The following is a 20,258-nucleotide window of genomic DNA, read 5'->3' as shown; positions in this document are numbered from 1 at the left end:
AACCTGACAGTCCTGACATACAGCTCAACTTTAAAAAGCAGCGCAGCTGCTTGGCTGCAGCACGACCCTAAGCTGTGATGATGAGCCCACATTAGAGGGTGAATTTAATTTAATTTTCGTAATCGCGGTGCAGAACAGTGAGTTTGGAGCTGACGAAAGGAGAGAAAAAAGAGAGTCGTGCCGCGGCGAGACCGGTGAAATGCTGATTAGAGAGGGAGCGATCAGCGGTGACCGCCGCGCTGACGGACCCGGTGGAAATTGGGGTGAGACAACGACTGCTGAGGAGGAACTATAAAGAACTCAGCTGTGATTTAAACTAGGACCTAAACCGAGTCGAGTAGAGCCGAGCTGTAACTGTGTAGTGGAGAAGCTGCAACACACGCGCGTCCCCTCAGATGCGGCTGCATCTCTAGGTCACTGGTGTGTGAGTGTGAGAGAAATAAAAGCTCTGACTTGCTTGGGCAGACGTTGTCACCCGCTGATTTGCACAATAGGCTACAATATCTAGACCCCAAATATAAGACCTGTCCTTTCCAACTTTTTTCAACGGAAAAAATACTGTTATATTCCGGGTCAGTGTATAAAATATATAGATATTGCGTGCATCGTTTAGGGATTTTTATTAAACATTTACTGTTTCATTCAGTGTGAACGTTAACACGTGTACACGTTCACCCTCTTATTCATTTATTTTGACATTCATTCATTCATTTTTACACACATCGGGTCATGAGCGGTGTCCCTAGCAACGGTCTGTGATATAGCCTAACAACGGTCTGACTATTATAGCCTACAGAAATAATAGACATGGATCCGTTAAATAAACTGTAATATACAGCCATACAAGTAGGCTACAGTTTGCTGTCAGTATATACCGTAGTTGGTGGACTTGTTGATGATCTCCCACGTCTTATACAGCAGTGTTTTGTGTCCGGCTGGCTAGGCAGTACGTCGGTCCGTAACGATCCGTTGCTAATCGTTAACTTAGCCTACGCAGGTATGATAGCCTGTTTTCTGTTGACAAAGCATTAAAATAATCAGAGAAGGCCTCTGTATGATCCATCTTCCTCTGATTTGGGTATATTGGTGCATTGCCTTTCATAAGAGAGATAGATAATAACAATAATAATCATGAAATGTTATTAAGAATAGGGTGGAAGAAAGGGATATGATCAATTTTGTATGATGGATTATCACAAATTAAATCACATATTGTCAACGTAGCAGACTAGTCTTTTTTGGGGCTGAAACTATCCAAAGCCTGTCTGGAATTTATGTGTTATCTCTCAACGCATTATCAGTTTACTAATTCAAGCAATAAAGTCATAATTCATAGTAACAGTAAGTGACAGAGATGCCAGTCGAGCTCAGTCTGTCCATAGCAACACGGGAAAAGTTTCATTAGGTTAATAAGTGAAAACCCCTGTGTGGGTTTGACCCATGGGTGTGATCATTACCAGACCTGGTTATATAGTACAGCAGATCAATGCTTTACACAGCATTGATGTCTCATTGCAGTTACATGTTGGCAGATGTTTGACTGACAAAATCAAACAATCTTTAGCAGCACAGTGGGTAAATATTGTTTGCCAAAAAACAACAACAAAAAAAGACCATAATAGCACAGCAACACCCAATGCACACGGTGAATAACAACTGACACCTGCTCAGTCAAAACAACATACAGGCTATTTGACTCCTATTTGCTTATTTCATCTATTTCACAACCTTTAGACAGCAGATTAGGGAATTTCTACGTTCTTTTAACTTTCTCACTCTATTTAAAGGGATAGTTCAACATTTTGGCAAATTGGCCCATTGCCATAATCGCTATAGTCATAGCAGTAGGTTTGTTACCTTTAATTGTCGGGGTAAGCTATTTTTAGAACGGCGGAGCAGAGCCACGAGCTGCTCAGGGCTATGCTATGTAGGCTAAGGGAATTTCTTGGTTTTCCTCATCAAACTCATCAAATACACAACCCAACAACTCAAAAACACTGTCGTGGACAAGTTGTGAGCTGCACATTCACCACGCTATGAGATAATAACGGAACATTACGAGACGGAGCTGTTTTAGAGGTAAATTCATGCAAAACCGCTGATGCGCGTTGCGTTCAGGGACAGTTTTTCAGCAAGCAGACTCTATATTTACCCGGTATTTACTTCGAAAACGGCTCTGTTTCGTAACGTTCCATTATTATCTCATAGCGTGGTGAATGCGCAGGTCACAACTTGTCCACGAAAGCGTTTTGGAGTTTTGGGATTTTGTATTTGATGAGTTTGATGAGGGAAACCAAGAAATTCCTTTAGCCTCCGTAGCGTAGCTCTGAGCAGCCTGACGCTCCGCTCCGCCGTTCTAAAAATATATTACACCGACAAATAAAGGTAACGAACCTACTGCTGTGACTATAGCGATTATGGCAATGGGCCAATTTGCCAAAATGTTGAACTATCCCTTTAACTGAACCTACTTCATCATAAACTACCACATCCATAAAGAAAAAAAAGACTCCCACTGCAGTATTGGATTGGTTTACACCTTAGTGACAATAACTTCTCAAGAGCGAAATTCAGTTGTGTGTCTGCGATGCAATAATTTACTTTTCAAGATGTGTGTGTGTGTGTATGTGTGTTGTGGGAGCTCCCCGGGGGACTGACAACTTCCAAAGCTTATTCTCAGTGGGAGTTTTTTTATTCACTACCACCATGATTAACTTTGGCAAGGAGTCTCAGCCTGTGACACGGCCTGTATTGTCAGTTGTCATCCAGTGTGTTGTTGCACAGTGGAGCCGTTACAGAGACAACCGCCTCGCCGACACACTGCTCAACAGAATAGTTTACAAACCACACGCTCATGTGGCATCCTTTCATTATTAAAAATGAAAGAAATGTGTGAAGTCTGGTGTAGAAAACACAACAGAGACACTACATTTCGACTTGTGTCTCCTCAAAGGTATCGTAAGGTGGTGTTGAACAACTGCACTAAAGGAGTGAAGGAGATGTACACAGCCAGGAAGCAGCAGTGCCCCAACAGACCTCCCAAAGGACTCTTACTGACCACCAAGGATGGCAAGCTCACCGCCAACCTGGGCAACAACGTCACCTTTCTGGTGCATCTGGATGAGGTGAGAACACAATGAAGACACATCAATAAGCAGTATTACCAGAGAGGATGTGCTTTAACATCATTTGAGCAAGCGTCACTGAAGTGCTCAAATTACATTTAAGCTCACCCTCGAGGGTAATATTGCGATTATACAACTATTACCAACAAAATGAAATGTATCATCAAAATATATTCATGTTGATGGACAGTTTGCTCTCAAATTTGAAAGGTTTTTGCGAGTGTGCTTCCCGTTTCCATGGGAATACATGGGGTCCGACTAATACCTGAAACACAATCAATCACCTCAGTAGACTCCTATGTGTAATGGAACCTAGTTTACCTCTACAGCAAATAATCCGACCCATAGTAACGACCTAGCAACAGAAAGGATTTTCTAGTCCTAGATGAGTGAACTCTGAGCTGACGTTCATGTTTTATCACGGTCTCGGAGTTTCCCAAACTAAATCAATACCGTGTCGCCGACACAGCTGATGGGGAAAGTCAAACATTTTGATTATTTAAAAGCCCAAAAGTCACAAAGAGAGAGAGAGAGAAACATAGAGGTATCTTCTGTTTTATCCGACAAAATATTCAGCTCCAGGCCATATTTTATTTTCACCGTGGCAGTGTTGTTTTCGTTAACGATGACGATGACGAAATATTTTCGTTGACGCCCCTTTTTTTCATGACGATAACGAGACGGTGACGAGACGAACATGGCTCTCTGATGACGAAAACATGACGAGACGAGTGTGAGTTTTCGTTGACGAGACGAGAACGGACGTAAATGTGGTCGGGCTGTGATCGCCTCTACATTCCATATTATGGATTGTCATTACTACCTGCACACGATTTAGCAACGGCTCCGTCAACAACAGAACAACGCTGCTGAGACGAGCCGCGGTGCGCCGCCGCCCGGTGCTTGTGATTAGAGCGGCAGAGAGCAGCAGGCAGTGATCCGCTGCTCTGGTGACCTCGGTCAGTGCGGTGCAGCCGCTCCGCGGCGCTGACGGGTGGTCAGACGTTCAAATGCATGACATTTCTGCTTATTGTGCGTGTAATCTGTCCATTAAAATCAACAAGTGTCTGCAACACTGCTGCATCCTTGTGTGGTCACGCCCACCACCTGGCATGCAGCGCACATTCTGCTCAACACACCTGCCGTCACTCCATCAGAAAAAAAACTGAATGCACTACTGTTACCACTTTATCTGTGTGTAGGCTAATGGATAATCCTTAGACCATAAAGTATTTGGCATTGGGTGGAAACATTATGTGTAAAACCATTCCTTTATTGAATTAATTTGTTGAAAGACTTTTTTTTTTTTTTACTGGAACTGACTAAAACTAGACGAAAACCTTGTTGAGTTTTCGTCGACTAAAACTAGACTAAAACTATCACATATGGGAATGACTAAAATTGACTAAAACTAATAAGTATTTTCGTCAAAAAGACTAAGACTAAGACTAAATCTAAAATGCCTGCCAAAAACAACACTGCACCGTGGTTACAATAGTGTCTCTCTGATTGTACACATACGGAAGGGAACAGCCTCTCGGCTAAAACGGGGCAGTTTACAGCACATTCACTAAAAATGGCTATTTAATAGTTCTAAAATTTGAGTTTGGCATCTGAAAGGAGCTCTAGGAGGTTGATTTAGTTTGTGATTTATTTTCACGAGTAACATAACGTTTCTAAAATAATAAAAATAAGAATCTATGGATGGTTACCATGGAGATGGATAAAACAACATGACATGGCGGAGTAGCCTAAAGCCTGCCACACACATAAAGATAATCGGGCTGATTTTGCCCCGATTTCCCCCCTTCCGACCACAGACAGACACCGCCCGATTATCTTAAGGTCTTAAGATTATCTTATAAGATTCTCTTGTAGTGTGTGGTGTGTTAAGACTCAAAATTCCCCCGACAATCGGCTCGGAAAACGTTCGGCGCCGATAATCGTAAGTATTAAACATGTTCAATATTTACGATTATCGGGGCCGACAACCGTGGCCGTTTCAATCAAAAGTCATCTTGTTTGTGGAGAGCCGGTGTTGTGCGGAGAAGTGCCTGCTCGCCGAGCTCTGCATGCTGCTCGCGGCGACAAGCCACTTCTCCACACAGCACCGGCCACCTCACAGAGAGCCACGGTGCAGCCCTGGCATTACATGAGGTTCACACAGACATTCACGCACACACGGGAGGTTTCCTGATAGCCGATAGCAAAGACGGTAGCGATCATAGCCAGCAACAGCCGGCAATACAGCAGCCATGTTTAAACGATCATGTGACCGCCGCTCACAGCCGCTTTACTGCTCGGCGTCCGGAGCCACAGACACACAGACACACACAGATGGGATCGTTGTAAAGGCTGAAGTGTCCCGCTTTCATTAAAAAAAAATTACGTCGCTAGATAGACCCGAAAGAGTAGCTAAAACGACCCCCCTGGTATCGCTGCTGATGCCGCGGATCTCTTTCTGAGTTTTCTGACCGGAGGGTCAAGATTCTGAAAAATCTTTATGTGTGTGGTGTTTGTGTGGTGAGCTGTGTTTGGAATATCACACACAATACGATCAAAACTGTTCAATCACAGTTTTTTTATCTTCATGTGTGGGGTCTCTCACAGATAAAAAATCGGTTGAGATTTATAAAATCTTTATGTGTGTGGCAGGCTTAATATGTTTAGTGATGAGTCAGGCGTGCTGTCATGCTGATTTGAGCAGGTTCTAAATGTCTTGTTGACCAATCAGATTGCTTGGTCGGAACTACTTGTTGTATAATGGACTACTAATACCCATTTACTCAAGATATTGATTCATTCAACTTCTTTTTTACTAATCTGGATTCATTGAATTTCAACCACCAGGGAAAAGCACTCTGACAGACTCTATAGCAAATTAACAACTGCTGCCTATTTTCACAACCAGCAGACACATTAGCATTAATGTGAATGTAAGTCACACTCTGCAGTTAGGTGATAATTCTCTCTGGATCGTCGTCCCATTTCAGTTAAATTCAGTTCTATTCTACTTTTGTAGCTCCAATGTATTCTATCCAAAGGCAGATCCAGATCTTATAATTTAACTTAAAATTTTACAGAAGAAAACCCAAGAGTTTCTACCATGAGCAGCACTTGGCGAGAGTGGAAAAGAAAAAGTCAGACAGAAGCAGCCTCAGTGTGGGCGGCTGTCTGCCTCGAGTGGCTGAGGGGGGAGAAAAGAGGGAGAAACAAAAGAGAGCCGTTGTATTCAAGTGATATTTATAGGTTTAATAATGTTATTAACAATAACAGCAGCAAGAACCATTAGTGTTGTGTCACCATCATAATTAACATTGTTATTGATTAATCCTACAGTGCAGGCTATAATTTGATTAGGTCATCCTCGGATAGAGATGGGGATCGATGAACAAAATCTATAACGGTATTGCTATCGATAAAATCTGATCAATCCGATTCTATATTGATTCCTGTGGATTTCCAATGTGGAAAGAAGTGGGCTTATACAGGTGTTCAGTGCCACTAGCTCTATTTTTAATAAAGTAGATAGCTGCTTTAACAAGGTGTTGTTACTACACAATCTTCTTTCTCCTGTGTCATTTCTCATTCTGCCTTCCCCTACATTCATTTAGTCTCAGCAGTGCTGTCAGAGTAATACGTCACTTGCTCATTTATATCAACAGTGAGATTCATCTTGTGTGAAATGAAGCCAAAGTTTGGAGACTTCTGTCTCCAGTCGCTGTGATCGCTTCCTCTCCTCTTTCCTCGTTGCTGTCCGTCTCTAGTGAGAGCGTAGCATCATTGTTTTGTAAGGCACGTGAAACAAAGTTGAAGGCACTAATATGGGAATGGTTACATTTTCTATGGATTATACATGTAAAGGCGACCCTTTGCTGCATGTCATTCCCCCTTTCTCTGTCTCCCCATTCCTCATCTCGTCTTGTCTAAAAGCCCCTCAAAAAATACTCAAAAAAACAACAACAAAGGGACAAAGGATGGAAATGAGCTGATCGCTAACGCAATCCTGCGTATTTGCACGAAAGTGTCTATTAATATTGTCCCCTGGTTTTTTAATCAAAATAAATAAATACAAATACAAAACAACAACAATACATTTCCCAGGGTCACAGCGTAACCCAACCCAACAGTGCTAACCACTGCACTACCACTCAGTGTTTATCAAAAATATTAGGCTATTTATTTTTCATGAACACTTAAAGCTATCAGTAAGCGATCCGGTGGTTTTGGTTAACTTCCTGTCAGCAAATGGAGTTATCAGTCCCCGTCCTCGTCCCTACGTCACCACATTCACGCGCATCCCTTGGCTGCACACACAGAGAGGACCGCCCCTTTATGCCGTTCTCTCTCCTCATTGGATAAAGGTTGTAGGATACAAGGAAAGTTTTCTCCTGGGCTTACAGCAGAGCAGAGTGACTGACAGACCCGTGTTTCAGACCAAACACTCTATAGAAGTGATTGCTGTCGGAAGATACAACTATTTAAGACTTATATTAACACAAATATTCTGCTTACTTCTGTTTTAAAGCCCCAGTATGTAACTTATTTGGCTTTTTATTAGCAAAAATCAAATTGCTTTCATAAATACGTATTTCACTGAAGTGGAATCACAGCCGCATACAAATGAAAGCTTTCTGGTACCTTAGAATGAGTTGTTACAAGTCGTTACAAATACATAAGTGGGCGACGCACCGAACCGAGGCGGCAATGTTGCATCGCCATTTTTTACGTTGAGTGGCAGCGTGACCGTAGGTAACCACGGAAACTCGGCCTGTTAAAACTGTCACCACTGTGTAGTGTGAGGAAGGACGGAGGCACTGATGTTGCATTCAGGTGCAGTCAGGCAGACGGCCGTCGGCAAACCAACAGGATGTCATTTTACTCAACGAGAGAAAGACGGGGTCAGGTAAACAATACCACATCACCATGACAACATATTGTCACGCCTGTATTGTTTTGCCTCGTGCTGGCGGACCACTTGTTTATCCTGTTACATGCAGCGTCTGTTGTCTGTCTGACGTCTGCCCGATTTCACCTGAATGCAACATCAAGAATACGTTCAGATATGCAACCACACCACTAGATGGGGGGAATTCCTACATACTATACCTTTAATTACACTTAATTATTATTTAGTATATGTACAGTATAACAATTCATAAAGTAAAAGTCAATGTGTTGGTTCCTGTACAGCAGAGATTGAGACCTGCAGGGAACTGAGCGTAAAGCTGTTTTGTTTTACCTATAAAACATTAACAACATAGAGTTTAACCAAGGCCCAAGGCAGAAATGCTGAAGTTGGGAGTGCTGCACTTTCCAGGAAACTAACCTGGTTCTAAATACTTTGAAAAGTTTAATAGAGTCAAATGGCTCTAAATTGCCAAGTGTATGGAAGAGTCCTGAGCCAGAGGCAGAAGTCAACCTCACCAGAGACCCTGTTAGTGAGTGAAAGGCACTGTGTTCCGAATCAGTCTTCCCAGGCTGCCTGGTCACATGGAAACTGCCTCACATGTTCCTAAGGCAGAATATGGTCTGACATTAACTGCAGTCTTCAGGGCCTTAGCAGAAGTGTTTTCCTGCTATTGCAACAGCTCAAGGTAAGTGTGTGTCCCACAGGGTGTTGTCCAGGCCCAGTTGTCATATTACTGTGTGATGAGTTGAGGAATCGAGGCCTATTTCTTTCATTAAGAGGGTGATTGTCTTGATGGAAAAGGGGAGGGAGCGATACAGGACGTGGGGGTGGGAAGCACAGATGTGATAAAAGAAGGGTGCGGTAAAGAATCCTTACGGCATCAGCCCTCTTAGAGAGAATTCTCTAGATGATTTCAAAGTTTAATTTATATTCATGAAGTCTGCAATGGCTGTATTTCTTGGGGACAGCGATGGGCCTTTAATATTTAATTGGTAGAAGACTCTGTGGCACATAACTACATTTAAAAATACGGATCAAATCTAATAAAATGATGGATCTGTGTTTTTGGATATGATCAGACAGGCATGACTGCATGGTACATTGCATCTGCTTTCTATCGGGTGGGGGGCATGGGTATGCAATACAACAATCAAACAATCACAGCTACAGATTAGCTTTGGAAAAACGACTTTACCAAGCGATTGGCTTCCACATTTAGCATCAAAAAAAAGAAGAGGAGGGAAGCTGTGAATTTGAGACGCTTCATATCATCATTTAAAATGGTTTAGTGTTTACAGTCTATAGTGTGTGTGTATGTGTGTGTGTGTCTGCAGCTGCAAAAAGTTAATTACCATATGCTTACGACCAGTAAGAAGTTCTTCATGCACTTGCATGATCTAGCTCCATTGCACAAACACCTGCAGTGACAACCTGCAAAAAAAACAACGTCACATATTACAGACTGGAGCTGTGATTTTAGATTCAGTGTCGTTCCAGAGGGAAATGAAGAGCAGAGCTGTGTTGTGGAATATCCTGTTAAACTTTAGCAGAGGTTTCACATGACGTTCTGCGTCATCAGCATCATCACATTGAAACAACTGTGCATGAACAAACAGCAGTTCCCAGATGCAGCTGATTGTAATATTCCTCTGTACTCTTATTCCTACAGTATTATGACCTCATTCTCAAAATGTCAGATTTACTTCTTTGTTGCCACAGTGTGGCCGTTAATACTCTGTCGTACTTTTAGCACATGTTTCAGTAAAACTGGTTCTGCCTCCAAACTACACATTCAAACACAGAAGCACAGACAGCCTTCTTAATATAACTTACCTGCCTTTAGGAAATTGAATTCAATTCAATGTGCACCACCTGCTGTTTTGTTTGTCATTGTTACTTTTGAATTTCAGGTTTCCTCATACATAGACTATTATTTTTTTCTTTAATAACCAGCTCATCTCCTGCTGCTTACATTTCCTGAGCTAACATCAGCCATGTATCTGCAGACAGCTGCTAGCTTGTGTCAGCTGCCCAGCAGGTAGGGGCGGACTGAAAACTAGTTCTGTAGCAAACAGACAAAAGCCACAGGCCACTTTTAATCTTATTTTCTGTTTAATGTGCAGAGAGAGGCATGTTTTAATCTGTTTATTGTTGTATTTACTTCTTTTTACTGGAGCTATGCTAACCTAGGAGGTCCCCAGTGAGAGGCCTACAAATTATTGGGCCCATAATGTTAACTGACTCAATTTGATCTTCACAATGTCTTTATTCATTTAGTAAAGTTAGTAAAACTCGCATTCACTTGTTTTGTTCTTTTATCATAGAGGCTCTTATTTTCCACAGAAAATTCATTCAGATTTCTCTAATGGCTTTTAATTGTACCCTATGGTGTGAGAACTTGAAATGATTTATTTATAACTGTTGAACTGTCTGGTTTTAGTAATGTAGTGTTCATTACTACAAACAGCATCCCCAGTTAAATACTCGTCCAACAAGTTCAAAAGACTTGTCTTGGCTAGTACGAGCTCCTTGTGATCTCCCTAACTATTGTTTGAATTCTTATCAGCCACTTCTCTGTTTGAGACTCTAGTCACATTTGGGGGGGAAATGTTTTACAGTTGTTCTAGCTCGTGTTATCTTTTTTTTGTGAAACATACTTCTGCCCCAGTGAAAAATCTCAATGGAATCTCCTGCCAATGAGCATTATGATCAAACATGAAAGACACGACGACTGAGGATTCCCATCTAAAATATTAACTGCAGTGTTCATTTTTGAAATATTTGGATTTTTACAGAATTGTTTGGCTGTTGGGAGAAATTAGAAACACTTCTCTGATATGCCACAGGCAGGCTGTGGACAAGCTGTCTGTGTAATAAAATTGACTATTAATAACTATAGGTAATCCTTCCATAGCAATGTGTCTAGACAATTTAAACCCTTTTCTCTCCTGATCATCCTCACCTATTTGCAGTTATGTCCTCCAAGGTAAAACATTGCAAACAAAAAGCCACAGACTTTCTTTCATCTTCACACCATTAAAGGGACAACAAGGAGTTTTGGAAAGCAAAGTGTTTTCACACTACATTTCCCATGAGCCTCCGTGCGCACAGTGAAATTCTTGGACCGGCGCAAGACGGACAAAAGCGAAAACATTTGCCAAGAATGTTTTTATTAATCAAGAATGAAAGTTGGAGAGTCGAAGACGTTCAGATACCTTCGTAGTTTCGACCATAAATGGTGATTCGGCTGCGTTATTCCCATGACTCGCCGGGCAGCATACGGGAAACCGAAAGTAGGAAATGGTGGGCGAGTCGACCACTAAATAATAATAACAAAATAACGATAAAGACAAAACGATATACATCGAAAATGGATGGGGGGGGGGGGGGGGGGGGGGGTATTTTACTGTAGGTTCTCTCTCTCTCTCTCTCTCAGACACACACACACACACACCTGCCTCTTCACTGTGCTGCAGCAGGGGGTTGCTTGTCTGTTCCTCTGAGCTCCTCTGCATGGATCTGTATGGGCTCCTACAGGCCGGTACCGAGAATTAACGCGCCGGGTCCGGGTGTCGGACCGCATCTGTCAGGGTCCGCGGTCCCATGAAAACCAATAAACACCGGACATATTCATGATTTCATTTTTTTTTTTTTAAAGGGCTTTCAGTTGTGCTGGGTCGTTTGCTGGCAGTAACAGTCATTTGGATCCACCGTGGTTCAGAGCGATTGATGAATTGCAGCGCATTTTGCAGCACAGACCCTGTTCAAAGCAATGGAGAGATACGCGGGTGGGCTCGTTCTTTTTGGTTTTGAACGCTTCCCCACCCATTATTATTTAAAAAACGTAAAACGCATGGGTATTTTCTCACAAATCCTGCCCTATGATCCTTTAAGGAATTATTAACAAATACACAGGGTAGTCATTCACACCAGAGGCCCTGGGCCATAGTGTCTTTGCTAATTTCAGATTGATGCAGTTGTCATTTTCCCATCAAGCACCTACATTGTTAAAAAAAATAATAATACACCCTCAGTCATGTGTATGTTGGTTTTAAAATGAGTTGCCGTCCTGTACATTGTTGGCAGATGGCTATAAGTGGAAGGTGATCAAAATCGAAACAAATATCTGGTCTGAACTAGTGGCATAGGATATTACTGTTATTATAATGGGGCATTATCAAGGTCGTAATATGCACCTAAGTAGAGCTGAAAATATGTGTCAGATGTTTGGATGAGTTAGGTGGAACATCGGAGCTTCTTTGTAGTGTGTTGTATAACATTACAGTTGCGTCATGGCTGTCTCTCACATTAATGAGGCTCTGCAGGGAAGCATTCCTTCTCACTACAGAAAAGATTAGGCTATACAGGAAGCATGGCCGTAGCCAGCTATGAGGTCACCGAGGTCCGGACCTCGGTAAAAAAAAAAATTGAAGCCACAGGGCCTAAATAGCATGATTAAAAATATCGGTCAGCTTTTATTTTGAAACGACATGCGGGAAGTTGATGCAGAAAACTTGAATTGAGATGACAGGCGCCTTGGTGTATATATTTTTTTTTTACAGTCTATGGTGTATGTGTGTGTGCATAACTTTAAATGTAGACGCGCGTCACGCGCCGCGCATTTGGTGCGCTTGTTTTTTCATGCATATCCGCGGCTCACAGCTCCATGAACCTGCTTCTACCGCCGGCCCGGTGTTGTGTCAGACCTGTTCTGCTCTGTTTAAAAAAGGCGAAGGAAGCCCAGAAGCGCTACAGACACCTGCAGCAACTGCAGCTTCTACTGAGAGCTGGGGTCAGACGTAACGCACGTGAGACAGACACACGGAGCGACCGTGCAGATGTGCGGACATCGTTAAAACTTCTCACACTGATTTAAAAAAAAAAATACCGCTGTGTTCTGTGACGGCAGATACAGAACCAGGTATTTATTTAAAGTTAGCGAGGTGAGCTGGGTGAGGGAGGGAGGGAGAAGGAGCGGGGTGAGTGCGTGAGGTGGGGGCAGACAGGCAGGTGAGGGTGGGATCAGGGGAGAGAGGCTGGTGATTGAGAAAGGCATGATAAGCTATTTTATTTTTGACCAAATGTTCTTGTTGTTGACTTATTGATAATGGAATTAATGTTATACCATGGAGCTACTGTGCTAATATCATACAGTGAGAGTTTGATATCATGACATGTCTTACAATACTGCAATAAATGGGCTTGTTATTGAGGTAGACTATTACTGTGATATTGTTACATCCCTAGTAGAGCACAAAGAACAGAGCCCAGTCCAGAGAGCAGAGGAACAGAGAGACAGCAGAGTAACGTGTGTGTGCCATTCATGCAATTACAATGATAGGAACCTCATTAAATCTTAAAGCTTTTTTATTTATTTTATTTTATTTATTTATTTATTTTTTTTTAAATCTTAGCAATGTTGTCTTTTCCCTCTATTTTCTCCTCAGAGTACACCAGAATTCCTCATTTGTGTTAAAAATCACAATTTTTTTCTGGGGGAGTACCCCCAGATCCCCCTACAGCTCTTTACTTCACATGTATGGTGTGTGTTTCAGTGAGTGAGTGAAAGAGGGAGAGAGACACACTACATTAGACAGTAAATCCGTATGCGTACTCTGTACAGCAACAATGTAATAACAATAATAATGATAATGTATTAAGACTACATTTGTATAGCACATTCCCAATAGGCCCACTACAATAATAACACTTTCTACCCCCCGACCCCCGGACCTCACCAATTTCAAAACCCTGGCTACGGCCCTGACAGGAAGTGTTATGTTACAAACATTTCAAATATGAGCTTAAATTTTTGTGATTTTCCACCATTTGCTTTTTTGGATCAGGGGAGAACTACAGTGTTATCATAACTCTGTATGTTATCCATTATGTGTATGAAACTATTTGCTACTTTGGACAGTATCAATATACCACATATACAATTGAATTCCTCTTCACAGACTTTGATGGTGGTATTCCAGCACATTTGATCTCTACCATGAATATTGAGTTCCATGACAGTGGAAGGAACAGCTGCAGTGTTGTTTGTTGTCACTCATCACTCCAACACTATAGGCTTGGTTTTGACATGTACATTAACAAACGCTGGCCTTGTGCATCCAAACCCTTGTCAAGTGGAAAAGCAGCGCTTTCACTGCAAACTGACACTGATGTCCCATCCTCAAGGCTCCAGCCATAATGTTTTTGGAGCTGGAGCTCTCCCTGGGAGACGCAGGCACACAAAGAGTGACATTTAGAGAGATGGGTCAGCATCAGTCTTATGCAGATTACTGAATTCCATTGTGACTGATAAAGAGAGCAAGAATGGACACAGAATGGACGGCAGACACCAAGACAAGCCCAGTTACATTGGCGCCACCAAGCCCGGGTCTTGTTTGCATGCCAGCTCATTATAGCTCCTAACAATGCCTGCGCTGTCAGACCCTGTTCTATGCTATTCTGTATTCTCTCCAGCCGCTTATCAGAGATATCATTTTCTAGGCAAAGTGATGTGAAATATCCCCAGAAGCCTCCACCAAACCCCCCGTGTTTTTACATGGAATCACACAAAGAAGGGACTCGGGTAATGAGGGATAGAAGGAGCAAAAGAGCAGAAAGAAAACAATAGGTGTATTTATTTTTGTTTTATAGTGCGTTTTTGTTGGAGCCAGCATGCTAATGCACTGTTACAAATGACAATCCCACAAGCAAATGTGCTACAATGAGCCATGGGGAGGCTGGGGGTTCGTCTTCACAGGCCTGGGGGGGGACGAGCTCAGGTTTGGTCACAGTGGCAGCTGGAGCCACCAACACTTGTGCTGTGCGCTGATCCTCGGATAGAGACAGATGTGACTCCCAGAGGAAACATGCAGGCAGCTGAGGATCCACACACCATGCGGAAGCAAACATGGTGGAATGGTTGCATATACTGTATACAAACACATATGTGCACAGATGTGTGTGTGTATAAACTTCATCATCATTATCTGCTGCTAAAGAAGTCAGAGACAAAAATATGCCAGTAAAATCAGTATCTGGAAGAGGAATAATTGAAAGAACAACCATAATTATCTAACTGTGTAATTACAGTAATTACAAAGTGTTAGCATATACTTTGATGGAAATGAACATATTATGTGATGAGCAAGAGAATGGCAGGATATTATATAAATGAAGAAAATCATATTTCCTGTAAAAGAACATGTTGTGTTACAAAGTATTAGAGACATTAATATGTGTGTGATCCATCACTGTGTGTCAAATCTTTGTCTCTCATCCCAGTCTTTGTCAATACCAATGAGAAAGAAAGAGGTGAAAGTGCAAGTTCCTCTCTAGTACCACTGTCATCTTGACAGCATCTATTAGAATATGCAGTTCTCCCTCAGTCACTTCCTTCTACATGTTCCTCTGATCAGTGTGCAGCGTAATAATCAGTTGCACTGTCTCTTTTTTTTTTTGACAAAGCATGAGGAGTTTTCAGAATTCACAATGTGTTGTATAGTGATGAAGTTTCCACATTGAAAATGATAGAGATAATGACAGAGAGTGAGTCACCAACTGTCTTTAAAGGGATAGTTCACCCAAAATTGAAGTTTCTACTCACTACATTATCTACTCACCCTCATGTGGACTAAGGGCTGGGAGAAGTTTCAGAGTCCTCCGTGGCTTCTCTGAGTTACAGGGGGTCTCGGCGTAGCAGTGCATGTCCATATAACGGTTGCAAATGGATACCAACTGTCTTCGTAACAAAAAGACACACCAAAAAACATCCAAATACCTCCATGCTGCTCGTATGTAATGTCCGTCTTGTATTGAAGCCCCGAAATGTGAAATTGTTCCGAAAAAAATTAAATAAGTCTATATTTCAAGCTTGTTTGTAGCAGAAGCTCCTCTTCCCGGTTCGTCCAATTTGGACGAACGGGAAGAGCAGCATGGAGGTATTTGGATGTTTTTTGTTGTGTCTTTTTGTTACGAAGACAGTTGGTATCCATTTGCAACCGTTATATGGACATGCACTGCTACGCCGAGACGCCCTGTAACTCAGAGAAGACACAGATAACTCTGAAACTTCTCCCAGCCCTTAGTCGACATGAGGGTGAGTAGATAATGAGTGAAATTTCAATTTTGGGTGAACTATCCCTTTAAAACACTGACTTGTTAAATATTTCCTGTGGCAGCTGTAAGTAAGAGGTTGGTGAGGTGGTGCTTCCTTCCAGGTCATGCAGAGCTCCTACTAACAAGGTCCATTAATCAAACATTGAGTCCTGAGGGTTTCGTTAGACATGATTCATTATGTGAAAATGGAGTTGTTTTAATTTTGATTGGTAGAGATCTCAGGTAGAAATGCATAGCCTGAAAGTACAGCGAGCTAGAAAAAAAGAAATAGTCATCAACATTCTTCATTTGCTGAGGTGAAAGGTTTGATTTGACTTTTTTAATAATTCATCTTAAATATTTTAGGTGGTAATTTGTCACAGAGGGGGCTGGAGCCAATCCCATTATAGAGCGAGGGCGGGCTACACTCTGGACAAGTTGCCAGGCAGACTATATTTTTATCAAAATATTTTGAGGAGGGAACATAATTACAAACTCTTGTAATGGTTGCATTTTCAGTATTTCAGTATTTATTTCGCACAACACACATGATATTTGTAGACAGAGCAGAAAAGAAAGGAAGCAAATGTGTGAAGCGCCAGGTCTCCCAAAAAGCTATTTAAAGCTTGTGGCGGGAGCCTCAAACGTAATACTAACGTAATACAGTACATATTCATACATATTTCAAATCATGATAGAATACAAGACAAAACATACGTCACAGAATACACATAGACAACGAGACAATACATAGTACCAAACAAAAACATAACATACAATCAAAGGACAGATCATAACTCAAAATAGACATACAGACATCAGACAGACATACCCAGATTACGATGATAAACATGAGTTAAGAAATTGCACCTTTAACCTTTTCTTGAAGACTGAGATGGATTTGGCTGATTTCACACTCTCATCCAGCCCATTCCAGATCAGCGGCCCCCTGGTGGTGATACATAGGCTAGTGCGTTTTAGACATCTATTTTTTCCATTAATGAGATGTAAATTTCTGGTGTTATAGCCGTGCACAGGGCTGCTGACTGGGATGAGCATAGACAATTTAGGATTCAGATTATGGACAACTTGGTAAAGCATTATTGCATTCTGATGGATGTTGCATTCTGTGAGCCTCAAGAGGTTAAGACTATGGAAGAGTGGACGTGTGGGAGTGTTAAAACCGGAGCAAGATATGGCGCGTATTATTTTCTTTTGTAAATTTTCTAATTTTCTAAGATGGCTAGGAAAAGTGTTACACCATATTACATTGCAGTAAAGTAAATGAGGCTCAAACAAGGATCATCACCAGAATTTGTATTAATTCTGGTGATGATGAGATCAAACCCAATAGCTAAAAGGACAATACTAAAGAGGCTAGCAACAAAATAAAATGTGTGTATGATCTACATCCAGTAAAATACACAATGATGAAATGTGTGAAGTGAGATTTTAATTATAATGCAGGTTTAGCTTCCAAAGTAATTCTGTGAAAGCATCAAATCCTCAATCCACAGATAAATGGACCTGTATCCAGCCTGAGACTTCAAACCAGCTGTCAGGACTTCTGTTACTTTGTGAAGTCACAACAAAACAGTCGCTGCTCTCAGCCATTCCCCCTAGCCCCTGTGGTATGTTGATGTGTTGATGTGTTGATGAGAAGAAGTGATCACCACTGACACATCTTTTCTTGCATTCAAAAGAAGGGTTTATTACAAGAAAGAACAGTGTCACAAAAATGACGAATCCTGGAGTGTCTCTAGTGCCAATATGAGATCCCTCTCTTTTGGCCCAAAGCCCTAACCTTATATACGTTGTCTAACTCCAAAACTCCAACTTCTCTAAACAGAGGGTTGTAGCTGACCAGGATGGTCATAAACTAAGACAATACCTAACCTTTACAAGTTTTGACATTTAACCTCTAGGCTAACGTAAACATAGATGGGGCAAACCAAATACAGGTGTACACGAAAAGTGACATAACCTCTGACCTAAACGTTTAGCCTTTAGGCCAAACAAAGCATTGATTCACATTATAACAGGTCATTTTTCCTTAAAAGGATAATTCACCCAAAATTCAAATTTCACTCATTATCTACTCACCCTCATGTTGACTAAGAGCTGTGAGAATTTTCAGAGTCCTCCGTCCCTTCTCTGAGTTACGGGGGGGTCCGCGCAGCAGTATTTGTCCATATAATGGTTGTCAATGGATACCAACTTTCTTCGTCCAAAAAGACACACCAAAAAACATCCAAATACCTCCATACTGCTCGTCTGTAATGTCCTTCTTGTATTGAAGCCCTGACATGAGAAATTGTTCCGCCGGTCAGTGGAAATCACGCGAGATTTGCACTGACACAGGAAGAGCAGTGAACCGAGACACTGGGAGCTTCCGCTACAAACAAGCTTAGAATATAGACTTATTTGATTTTTTTCAGAACAATTTCTCATGTCGGGGCTTCAATACAAGACGGACATTACAGACGAGCAGTATGGAGGTATTTGGATGTTTTTTGGTGTGTCTTTTTGGACGAAGAAAGTTGGTATCCACTGACCACCATTATATGGACAAATACTGCTGCGTGGACCCCCCTGTAACTCAGAGAAGGAACAGAGGACTCTGAAAATTCTCACAGCTCTTAGTCGACATGAGGGTGAGTAGATAATGAGTGAAATTTGAATTTTGGGTGAACTATCCCTTTAAGCAAGATAAGAACATACCTGAAGAAGAAAGTAAGATCATTCTGAAGGTAAAAGTTAAGAGTTTCAGGTGGATAATACACTACACCCCGCCCACCACCTTGCAGAATTTGGTCTCTTTGAGTTTTACCTCAAATCTGCTATTATTTCAGAAAACAAGAAGCCAATCAGAAGAGAGAGAGAGAACATCTCTTCTGAACAAACAGAAGAATGAACAAATATCACAGGAAACAGACAAATGGCATATCACTGAAAAGAGATGACAACAAGATTCACAAAATGATGAGCCAAAATGCTACTGTATCATCATTTAATGCAGTGTGTTGTGCTGTTGTGTTGTTTTTCAGGGGGACTCTTTGCGGACTAACATTCAGCTGGACTTCGGCGACGGCACGGCCGTGTCTTATTCTAACCTGAGCTGGACTGAGGAGGGGATCAAACACGTCTACAAGTCTGCTGGAATATTCCGTGTCACAGCGCTGGCAGAGAACACGCTGGGTTTTGACACCACCACACTCTTCCTGCATGTCACATGTAAGAGCTCTCACTGCAACACAACACAACAATCTGCGACTGCTTTCAACTGAAAACCTTGCCAATAAGTTTCCTCTCCAGGATTATTATGAAAGGCATAAGTACCCCGCAGAGACTGGGACTATTTTCCTGTCACTTTACAAAATGTTATGTTGTCCCCCTTGATTTTATTGTTTGAGGCAGATTTTGTAATGGACTGCACTTAAAGTGCCCTGGTGTTATCAACAACTCACTTTAAAGCACAGGCCACATTCACCAGTTCATACTGTGTTTTTATATCTCGCCACCACTCACACACCAATGATAGATGAAGGTCTGAAAGGAGCTCCTGCAGACACTGCTTAGAACTGACAAAGATGCTGCCGACCTAGTTTTCAAGTTAGATACAAATGCTTCAACTCGATTTCTATTTGCTGTGACTGCTGAAAGATGCTTTAAAAGCATACCTATTAGGATTACCTCTGACTGTGAAAATATTTGAAAATAGGATAATGCACGGGACGGAGTTTGTCCTATTGTTGTACATCATCTCCCATATAACATAATCAGGATAATGTAGAATCAAGTAAAATCCCATCACCTGATGTCAGTGTCAGTGTCTGTGGCTACATTCTACACCTACAGATGCCTGCTGTTGTTGTTGTGTGGTGCTGGTGCTGTTAGTGGTGTGAAAGTCTACAAGTGAAATCTAAGAGGCTGTCACAGAGACAGAGGGCTGAATGGAACACAGAATGTTGCTGGGTCTGGCCTGTCCCTGGTGATGAATACAAAGCAAAGTGCTCTGTCGCCCATGGAGGGATGCTGATCCCAGACAGCATGCTGCAGGTGCTGCCTCTGTCCAGGCAGCTGAGGAGCAGACCAGTGAGTGGAATCACTCAAGTCCTTATGTCCCA

General features: G+C 41.9%; 1 protein-coding gene across 1 annotated transcript in view; it reads left to right on the top strand.

Annotated features, from left to right (window-relative positions):
- sorcs3a (sortilin related VPS10 domain containing receptor 3a) overlaps positions 1-20,258 on the top strand; it is a gene marked incomplete at both ends in the record, with an annotated part of 303,702 nt that overhangs the window by 258,276 nt on the left and 25,168 nt on the right. Inside the window, 2 exons of the mRNA XM_083980334.1 lie at positions 2,954-3,125; positions 19,179-19,365. Of these exons, the coding sequence (XP_083836460.1) occupies positions 2,954-3,125; positions 19,179-19,365 (359 nt within the window). The remainder of the gene's footprint in view (positions 1-2,953; positions 3,126-19,178; positions 19,366-20,258) is intronic.

Source organism: Trachurus trachurus (assembly GCF_905171665.1).
Source record: "Trachurus trachurus genome assembly, chromosome: 1".
Lineage (NCBI taxonomy): Eukaryota > Metazoa > Chordata > Actinopteri > Carangiformes > Carangidae > Trachurus > Trachurus trachurus.
Note: the sequence above shows the minus strand (reverse complement) of the source record. Positions and strands in the feature narration are given on the sequence as shown.